The sequence below is a fragment of the Cupressus sempervirens genome, chromosome 2, assembly GCF_028749045.1.
Source record: "Cupressus sempervirens isolate cs-2001-9-10 chromosome 2, ASM2874904v1, whole genome shotgun sequence".
NCBI lineage: Eukaryota > Viridiplantae > Streptophyta > Pinopsida > Cupressales > Cupressaceae > Cupressus > Cupressus sempervirens.
This window is the reverse complement of record NC_143119.1, coordinates 366,993,611-367,004,936: the sequence shown is the minus strand read 5'-3', so window position 1 is coordinate 367,004,936 and position 11,326 is coordinate 366,993,611. Positions and strand designations below refer to the sequence as shown.

The window sequence follows — 11,326 nt, the reverse complement described above, 5'->3', positions numbered from 1 at the left end:
GGCCGTTAAGATTTATTTTAGGTGCAAAACACAAGTTCTTTAATGAAAAAATAACAAAAATTTTCTTTGTATTCTTCAATAAGATTCTTGATCCTAATATTTAAGATAAATAATGAAACTCGTAAATTCTAAATAACAATACGATAAATAATGAAACTCTAAATCCTAAATAACAATAATAAAAAATTTAGAATCTATATATTTTAAATAATATATATCATCTCAAGAAATATATTTTTCTAACAATAAATAATTCATAGTTTTATTTTAATAATCTATATTCTCAACTTAATTTAATTTATATTTAGAAAAACTATTAAATTATTTTGTACCTTCAAATCAATCTAACCATTGCACCTCCTTTAAATCCCTGCTGTAGAGGGGAGCCCTATAAACTTGCTGGCCAAGTAAACGTTTAAATTGAATTTCACATAAATTTAATTCAAAAAAGTTTAAAACAGTAAAGACACTTCTCAGTCTGTCTCCGCATCTTTCCGACGCTCATCGTAATCAAGTGCCTTTGGGTTTTTACACGAAGAGGGAAAAAATTCTCGTAGTTCAGAGAAACACCATGTTTCTAACCAGGTGAGTTCTCATGGTCCCCAGTCTTTAGCCTGCCCTGTATTCGCATTGCAGCCGATCTATCATTATTTTGTTATCTGTTGATTAATCAATATGGGGGTTTCAGGAGCGAGTATGACAGAGGAGTCAACACTTTTTCGCCGGAAGGTCGGCTGTTTCAGGTCGAATACGCCATGGAAGCCATTAAGGTATCACTCTTTCCTTCCTTGACCCAGTGTTTTACAAAAACTGTTTCTTGGTCGCATGTTAAGTAAACGATACGACTTGAATTATATCTGCGATTTGCAGTTGGGCTCTACTGCAGTGGGTTTAAAGACAAATCACGGTGTAATTCTTGCAGTCGAGAAGCGCATTACTTCGCCGTTGCTGGTTCGATTCCTTTGTTCAATATTTCTCTATTCCTCCCTTTTAAAGCGTATAATGAATGTGATTTAAGATTTCTTTGAAATAAGTGATGTCTGAGATTGTTTTTCTAGACATATCAAATTTACTACCCTGATCTTGCGGTTGGCCAAAACCCTAAAATTCACAACTGTGAATTACATTTGAATTTTTTGTAAGTTTCAATCAATGATTTTGATTTTTTTGATTAATTACATTGACGTTGATTGAGGTTCAAACCTTACCGGGATGGGTCCTCTGCGGATTACCCTTCTTGGTACTTTATTTAGTGCAGCACTCATCGGGACGGAACCGGGTAGAAGTCCTGTGTAAAGAATGAAGAATATTCACGGAGTGGAAACTGTATCTATGGCAGCTCTTTTAGCCCTAAATGCTTCTCGCAGTCAGTGTTCCGTACCTGCGAACAGTACTGTCTTTAGAAGTTGTGGTTGTTCACGGAATATAACTTATATCTATAGCGGTTCTGTTGGTCCAAAACGATTCTCAGAGGCAGAGTTTCGTTAATTTCACAACAATTTTTTTGATTTTCATAATTGATTAGAATTTTGAGTTTATGTATTCCATGTTTTGGAGTGTAGTCTGGAATATAACTGTCATTCCATATATATCAGCCCTAGAACAGTTCCATTACACACTTTTTAAAGTTTCTTGTACTCGAAGAACAAGATCCATGTATCCAACCGTGTATCTGCTACTAGTGCTTGGCATCTTCTCTTAATAATTTCATTTTCGAGTCTATATCATCTTTTCCATGCATTGAAGAAAGATTATATGGATTCTTACATTATAATCCTCAATTTTATTCATTACTTATATATTTAAATAATAAATATGTCTGGCTAGCAGGTGCTTTTGAATTTCAGGGAGGCAGTCTTTCTCAGTCAATTCATGAAATCTATAAAATATTCTCCTGTTCTTCTGATAGTGGAGTAGGGATCCATAGATTATGAGAGGGAGGCAGAGAGGGAAAAACAAGCAGTTTCAGTCGTTTAAAGGCAAGATTGTCTTCACATTTGTGGTGGTGCTCTACAGTTTGTTAGGACAAATATTTATTATGCAAGCATGGCATGGATTTGGAAACCTTGTGGATGATTGAACTTCTGGTTTGATTGATCACTGTTCTTGTTTTATACTGAAATAAAGCTTGTTATCTGATATGCATTAGGATTAGTAGTTTTCTGCAGTCCATTCATGATTTGTGTAGCTTTTTGGCTGAGAACACGTAGGGTTTTTTTTACATCGATGTATTGGATTGCATTCAGTGATCCTTGGCAAAAAATTGTGAATATTGCAGATTTTAAACACCATCAAATAAAATAAGATTGCTAAGACAACTTTGTTACCATGGGATGGGTGTGTGAAGAAAAACTAATTAATGTTAAAGAAATGATAATAATGAAAAACAAAAGCAAAGTAGTGGAAACAGTAAATTAAAATCTAATTGATGACAAGAAAGGTAAGGGACGGAAACCTAATAACTAGAGATAATTGATGTAAGGCAAATGAAAGATAGTATGAAATACGGGAACAGAAAGGGTAAGGAAGGCAAAAAAGAGGAAGACACAAGAATTTCAAATACTAAGTAAAAACTAATAAAACACAGAAATTACAGGGTTCTAAAATAATAAGACAATGAGAGCACCAGTCTGCCAAAGTTTTATAGCAATTGGTGCTGTCTATGCTTGACCTTAATTGGGTTTTCAACAGAGGGTTGGACCAGTTTATTGTAGATTGGAAAGGGCCTACTGGCAATCCATTAGTTGGACAATTATGGAAGCTAATCCCTCCTTATATTTACTAGAGTTTTTGAAAGAGATGGAATACCAGGGATTTCTGAGAGGCTGAGAATGTTCTAGAAGTTGTGTTTAGATCTTCATCTTGCCTATTATTTGATAATTTGTCTATCACTAAGTCAGATGCTTTGAGCTGGGATTTACCCAATGCCTATGTGGAAATTGATAATTCCAAAAAGGCTTATTAGATTGAATACCAGATGGAGACCTTTGGATGATGAGTGGTGCAAGTTTAACTTGGATAGTGCTGATAGAGATGATTTAGTGTCTAGTGGGAGGGCTACCCATACATCCTTTGGTGCCTTGTGGCAACATATTCTGGTAATCTGGATGGACAAACTAATAATCATGTAGTGTATGGCAATGTGTTGGGGCCTAAACTCTGCTCTTTCTATTGGTATTAAGGCTCCTATTCTTCAGGGTGACTTGAAAGTTGTTAGAGATGCTGCTAAAGGGATATCTAAGATCAACTTGTCCTATATTGGTGTAATGGAGGATATCAGAGGTCTTCTTTTGGGCCTAGATTGTTTTGCCATTCAACATACCTACAGAGAAGGCAATTGTGTGGTGAATATCATGGTTGCTCTAGGCTTAGAACTTACAAGATTAAGATGTTGGAGAGACCAAGGGATGCTTCTTGCCAAAGTGAAGATTTTCCTTGAAGGAGTAAGAAAACAATGATTTTGTTTCCATGGATGTTATCTAGGTTGAAGTTTTATCGGTGAACTTTGATTCCTAGTATGGAAAGATATGCTAATGAGGTGCAGTTAGAATATTGTTATGTTTCATTAATGGTCATCTTACTCTTTAGTTTATTAGTTAGTTTCTATTTTTAGTCTTAGTTGCGATTTTTTTTGTTTATAAACTTTGCCGTTTTAAATCCATATAAGGAGTCTTCGTCTCTATTGTTTCTTATATCAAACTATTAGGCTTTATAATAAGGTATTAGAGTCAACGGGGTATTTAAAAATTTGACAAATTTTTAAATAAAAAAATTGTAGCCTCTTCTTGTTTGGAATTTTTTTCAAAAGGCAGAGTTATACCTTTGATAGGAGGGCCAAGGTTAGAAGGTCATAACATAGAATAAAGCATCAACAACAATGACAAACAGGTTGGAGGTTTTCTAGAAATTATTGGAGATGTCTTTGCATTTTTGAGGGTTTTGTTTCTTGCCATTTTTTTCTTGTGTCTTATGCTACGAGATTGCGCTTGGCCATTTTTGTTTTTGTTTGTTGGCTTTGCCAACCAGAGCCAAGTTTTTTTTTGGTGCCCTTCTATCCTTGTGTATTTCAGATGCATTTTGGCTTGTGTATTGGTGGGTTTTATAATATTTGCCCCTTAAATTATATTAGGGTTTTGTAGAAATAAATGTCTTTTGTTGGGGCTTATAATTTCTCCCCATAAAAAATATTTGGTGGGTTTCTAAATTTTCCCCATAAAATATTATTGGTGGGTTTTTAATAAATTTTCCCTTAAATATTCTTGGGAAGGTAATATAATTTTTTGTCCCTAAATGCTTTTGGGGTTTTCTCATTTGTCCAAAAATTTATTACTGGGCTCTGTAATTCACAAAGTTACTTGTTCATGTGGGATCTTATGATAGGGTTTTTACCATTTTCCCCAAAAAATGATGCTTTGTAAACTTTAGTTTCAGTGATTTTTCCCTATAAAATCATAACTTTTTTGCTGTTTATAATGGGGGTGTCCTGCTCATTTGCAAAAGTTTGGAGGGTTTGTTGATTTTTCCCTCTAAATTGTGGCGGTTGTTCTCACTGTGTGTCTTTGGCTATAGGGAGGGATGTTTTGTAATGATTTTGGTTAGTAGTTTTTCAAATTTTGGGAGTTATTGGCAAACTCATCTTAGTTTCCAAGTCACTGCTAGGCTCTCATCTCTTGTTGCAGAGCTTTCTAAAGAAGGGGACAACCTCTCTTTTTTGGATAGATTTTGTCTACTCTTGGTCAATGACTTTTTTTTGCAAATTTAGGGACGGTTTTAGTTGTAGAAGAATGTTCTAAAGAATTTATGACCACAAAACATGTACAATCTTTTGGAAGGTAGTTAGGCGATGATCATTAAGTGAGGGTATTAGAATATTGTAATGTTTCTTTAATGGTCATCTTAGTTCGTCTTTAGTTTATTAGTTAGTTTCTATTTTTGGTTTTAGTTATTGATTGTTTCTCTTATAAACTTTGTTGTTATAAATCTATATAAGGAGACTTTGTCCCCATTGTTTTATATATTAAATTATTTGGTTTTATAATAATATTGGTGCTCATTCTTTCCATGGTCACCAAAATTGGGTTCTACGTGGTCGCTTAGCCTAGTGGAATGTCGTCATGGCATAGTTTTGGCCGTGATATTTTGGTTTAAGATTGATAACAATTGTATGCTATTAGTTAGATATGACCCTATAAGGGTAGTTCGTAAGACCATTATTAGTTGCATTAGCTTTGATGGTAGATATGTTTACAGGATTGTTAATGGCTCTATTAACTTAGATGGTAAGATTAATACTACTTAGTAGTTGGCTCTCTATTTTCTTTTTGTAGTTTTCGATATTGTTAAAGTGTTGTTAATGTGCTTGTTTAGTTTTTTGGTCTATTAGGCTTGAGGCCTAGTTGTAGTTGGACTATGTCCTAGTTTTTCTACTTATAATATCAAAAACTAGAATTAGGAAAATGGCTGATGTTAGATGAACAAGAAATTAACTATTGTTGGGGATTTAGCTCCGAGAGATTTTTCTCCCATATTTGAGATTTTTCTCCTTTATTTGTGATGTGTTCTTTTATTCTACATCATTGGATTCACGGATTTGACCTGTGAATCTGATCTGGTTCTAAACTGGTATGTCCCACATCTAACCCAACTTGGAACAATCGCGAATCATCGCAGAGTAGGGGAATCCAGCGCGGACCCCTATAGACCTATGGGAAAAACTATAAATATATATAATGAATTTTTGTTTTGTAATTCACTGGTTCAGTAACTCAATGCGATGATTTTTTGTTTGAATCATAATGATAATGCTTATCTTTGACATTTGACATTGATCAGTGATCAAGCATCATAGATTCATACTATGAAATGATTTAGTTTTACAATTATGTATTTTTCTCTTTTTCTTTGAATATATAATGCTCATACCCACACATGAATCCTTATGAATCTATGAATCAAATTCTCAAACTCGAATCCGTCCTTGAACCCAAATTGACAACTTAGCTTTTATTCCTACTCTGTTGTCATTTTATTTAAGTATTTATGTATACATTATTTGGAAACGTTTGATCTAGTCAGTCATTTGTCTCTCTATTATGGTTAGCAATTATCGCTTTAGGTGCTTTGTTGGTTGAAGATATTGAGGTGGTTTTATTCTTTCTTAGTCTTAGTCGCTTGAAGTAATTAAAGAGCCATGAGTTTTGGCGCTATTGTATTTGGTGGAGTCTGTCTCTTTATGTGCACATGATTCCTTTTCTTCGCATTTCGCCTTTCCAACGGTTATTGTGTTTTAGCTAGGTTGAGCATATATATATTATATATATATGCTATGTTCTTTTATAGTCTTGGTAAGAGATTATGGATGGTGAATAAAGAGTTTTTATTACTTTTTAGTGTTCATCTACGAAGACAATTTTGTGTAAATTATAAAATTAGACATCTGATTATTTGTCTATAAAGGAACAATTTTGTGGCTGGGTTTTTCTCCCTCAAGTTGCAGGGTTTTCCTAGGATAAATTGCTGTCTTGAGGCCAAGGTCATTATTTTTTGTTGTTTATCTTATTTCTGATCATAAAAAATCAACATGGTATCAGAGCTGGCCCTCCTCCTAGGGCTTGTGAGGTTTCAATTTTTTTGCGCAGGTTGGGTTTCATGGGCTGTGTTGACCCTAGATGTTAAAATCTTCCAAATGAATTTTTGCTGAATTTTTAGAAAGCCACGATATGAAAATAACATGAGTTCAAGAAATTATCCTTAAAACTGAAAGTGAGGATGCTCACTCTTTTGGGTTGAGTGGTGTTTTACAACCAAGATAGGGCAACTCAAACTTTTGTTCGAATATATAGTCCACCAATATAATTGGGGGGGGGGGGGGGGGGCAACCTTATTAAACTTTAACCATATGAAACAATATAATTAGAAACCACAACAAGATACTCATGCACAATAACACCAGATATGTTAACTATGGAAACCCTTGATTAGAGGGAAAACCCCGGTGGGGATGGTACCCATAAGATGATGTACTAATATAAATATTCCTTGTTAGAGGATGGACCCTGTTAGAAGTCTATGGATACATTCAGTACATATGAGTCCCTGTTAGGAGACTTTGGATCCCTGTTAGGAGATTACAACCCTGTTAGGAGTTGTGGAAGACAACTGGACCCACTGCCCAAACAGCTTCGAGGGCAAGACCAATGAACCCACTATCTAAATGATCTCTGTACTATTCCTTGTAGAATAATAGAAATGAATTGTACTTCCTTCCTCTTCTTCTATCCTGTCAATCGGACCTTTGTTCCTCCTGATCTTGTAACCAGATCACAAAACTCTCATCGAATAATCCCTTGGATCGCTTACTCGTATTCCTCGAACACTGCTCCTTTTTGCACTTCATACAACGATCACACACTTACAAACAAGGAAAACATCTTTCCTTTATACCATATCTTCAAAATATTCCCTTGAGTCAGCCTTGAGGCTTTCCCAATTAATTATAATAAGATAAATAATTACAATTACAAGAGCACTGTCGGCTCACAGTCTATACAAAACTTCACATGTGCTATACTAGGGCTTACACAATTGTTGTTGTCACTAGTAGATTGTCCTCTGTCACTGCCTGACTGCGCATCTTCTTACTACATCTCAGATGTAAGATAGTGAACAAACATTAGGAACTGCTTTCCCAATACTATGTCTCTGAACCGCTCTCTGTAAATTTGGTACAACTTCTGTACGCGTTCGACTTAGACTCTGCACACTTAACCAAGTCATCAGGACATGGTGTAGAAGATGTACATGACTGCGCATCACCATACAATCAAATCATTGTCCATACGACTAATATCTCTGTTTGCTACTCTACCAGTCTTTATAGAAACCATACTATGTTGTCATCAATGACAAACACAGTCATGAATGCAACATGTGAATACTCTCCAATGCTTAGGATACTCCCCCAATGTAATATCATTAGCATTCAAGCTAACAACTTCTTTAGTAAACAATGTTTGGTCAAGTTAATTGCTAGTATTGTGGAAAATATAGAACTTGTGATATTGCTATCAGGATTTAACTGTGTGATTTTGAGTCAAACTCATTGACCCATGTTTCATGAGTAGTGATTCAACATGAATCCATCTCGCATGAGAATAAATGGAACACTAAGCACTCATTGTATCTCGGTGCTTCAGTAGTACTGGGATGGGTGACCTCCCGGGAAGTCCCGGTGCTTCACCCTTGTGAGCATCACCTAGATCCAATGAGTGCTTAGTGTTCCATGAGTTTGACCCAAAATCACACAGTTAAATCCTGATAGCAATATCACAATTTAACTTGCTGTGCAAATTACCTCTTACTTATCAATATAGAACTTGTGAATGTACAAATGAAAATTGCAGGCAAAGGATATCCTTGGATGTGGTTGTCTTCATTTTGGTTTTTGTTGTTGAGTGGAATACAAAAATTAATGTTATGGATAACAATGGTTGGTCCTATACCCATTCTAATTGCAATGGTAATGAATGACAATCGCAGATTTGTAGAGAAACAACTCATGGCAAAGAAAAGTGGCCATAAATTCGAAACAAAAAGCTTGATGCAAATTCTTAAACATCGTTATGACTAATATTTGATGATCAACGTCTTTAGGCATTTGTTTATGGCAGTTTTGGATTGCTAGAGGGCTTACCTTGATCTTAAGCACAAGAATACAAATTTGCAAGGAAGAGAAGTTGATCAACAATCATGGTAAAGGAAGAAAGGAGAGTGAATAGTTGGAGTTGCGAATTTGCATGTTAGAGCTTCCAATTTATCTCCATTGCCGTAAGAGCTTTCTACTAGGAGTAATCAATCTTCCATATTTAAAGCTCAACACATATAGTTGATAAACACGAAGATTCAAGAAGGGAGTCCCAGTTGCAGGATCGTATCTCCAGCGTGAAGGAACTACAACATGGAAGATGATAAGGCTTGAGGCGTGTATCGGGTTTCTTGCTAGACAAAATTACAGGTAAGTTCTATTATCAAATCTAATATTGTGTCTACTTGGAGTTTTTTTTAGATATTTTTTTGAGTATTATATGTCTGGATAGATCTGTGTCAAGATTATGTGAGTTTACTATTACCCATGATATAATTGAAATAAGTATAAAAGATTACAGTTGTTGTAGTTTAATAATTATCATATTGAAGCAATGAGATTATTTGGTTATTATTAATATTATTTGATTATACTAATGGAAGCTTCCTTTTAATATTAGGTTTGATGTTGCAATATTTATTGTCAAGACTTTCTAATGTTGACAATTGGAAATTATATGCATGTAGAGACACTACAGTGGTATAATTCCAGGCTTATTGATTCAACATTATCAAGGAAACTTTGGCAAGATCAAGAGAGTGTTCACATTGGACATTTGCATTTTGTTCCTACTATATCAATTGTGTGGAGATGGAAGCGAGGACTCATTGACAAAGGCACTCAATACTCATCTTGTGTGAGTTATGGGCAAGAATTTCTATACCATGGACTTGTATTTGGATACAATTGCAATCTCTATGTTCTTTCTTTGCCTTGGGCCAAACATGTCCAATATATTACTTGGTTCAAGTGTGCAAATACTTTTCAATTTCTCTTCTTTCATATCGGGTTAAAGATTCACAAACATTTAAATCTTTTCATAACCATCTCATCCGAGGGGGATCAAAGGGATATATTCGAACTAAAGGCCATCAAGGTGATCTATCAAAGGGTTAATGTGCTAGAGAATAAGATGAAGTCGAGACTGGAGAATACTATTAAGGGAAAGCTTAATGAGCTAAAGAGGAAGGATCTCTTTAGGCTCAAGAAGTTTTAGAGGAAACTTGAGCAACAAATGGAGAGTGTCAAGTCCTTTGCATAGGATTAGCAAGCTCGAGAAGCAGTGTGACTTTGAAAGCTCCTTGTTTGATCAAGCATTGAAACCAACTGTAATTTATTGTGTGTTAATCAAAGTTGTGAGGATGCTGCCCTTGCTAAGGAGTCTTTGCTAAGAGGGAGTCTCAACATCATGTTGCGCTTTAAATTCATATTTCTATGAGACATAGAAATATGAGGTGAAATCCCTTGAGAGATGTTGCTCTTTGAATTCATATTTCTCTAGGGTGGAGAAACATGAGGTGGAAGCCTTGAGAGATGTTGCTCTTAATGCATATAACCTTTGAGAGACATTGATCTTTCCACATGTGGGAGTAGCCATGGCAGATGTCATGTTGAGAGACTCCATGATGAGCACATTTGTATATGCTTTTTTCCACACATGGGAGTAGCCAAGATGAACTACATTGTGAGAAATTCCATGATGACATCACATTGAGTGCTTCCGTGATGAGAGCTTGTGTACATCTCTGGCAATAGTGGCTTGGTCCTGACATACGGAGATAGTTTAATGCACAGCAGCATCATCAAGTGGAATCAAGGGAGCTTCCTCATTATTCCAGAACCCTCAGCCGGACACACGAGTTCATTCAATCTTGGAGGGACAAATGATAATTTATCCACAAACACTTCGAGCTTATCACAAGCCAGCGGACCACTCACAGGAGGCAACTACATCTATGTGAATGCCAAACAATATAAAAGAATAATTAGGCGGAGAAAGATATGAAAGTTTAAAAATGCAAAAAGAGGGAAGTTAGCAGCTTTACTTCCGAAACCGATTCCACAAACCCCAGACAGCACAAGGGAGGGAGAACAAAGTCTGAGGCCGATTGAAATCTCTAAAACAATTAAGCAGTTTGATAATATCAGAGATATTAACGGTAAAGGGAAGCCAGATAATTCTCAGGTGATAGACACAGTGGAGGATGGGCTATCGAATAATTACAGCCCCACAAGGACACCTATGACGTGGTATCCAGACATTTTTGTGAACGATTTAGTAGCTATGAAGGAAAGGGTGTGGGCACTTGAGGAGAGGAACCAAATAGAAAGTATCACAATGAAAAGAGTTACTGAAGATAATTGGAAGCTGGCAGCGGAGGTCAAGTCACTTAGAGAACAAATTCAAAAATTGCAATTTAATATGGAAAAAGGAGAGTATGAATTAATATTGTTAAAGAAAGAAGTAGGGGAAAAGAGGACAGCAGCAAGTACTATGGGAGAAGGAGAGGCTACAGAAGCAGACAAAAACTCGCAAATGAAAAATATACAAGATGCCATGGTGAAAAATATACAAGATGCCATGGCCAATATGGAAATAAAAGAGAATCAACTCAGGGAACAGATTGAAGAAGTTAGATCATGGGCCAACATAGTAAAAGGGCCAGCAAACACTCCTATTGA

General features: G+C 35.7%; 1 protein-coding gene across 1 annotated transcript in view; it reads left to right on the top strand.

Moving 5' to 3' along the window:
- Positions 1-462: 462 nt before the first annotated feature.
- The window catches only part of LOC149572651 (proteasome subunit alpha type-5), a 48,864-nt gene continuing 38,000 nt past the window's right edge, over positions 463-11,326 (top strand). The window contains exons 1-3 of the mRNA XM_089813756.1: positions 463-585; positions 689-770; positions 871-951. Of these exons, the coding sequence (XP_089669882.1) occupies positions 572-585; positions 689-770; positions 871-951 (177 nt within the window). The 5' untranslated portion in view covers positions 463-571. The remainder of the gene's footprint in view (positions 586-688; positions 771-870; positions 952-11,326) is intronic.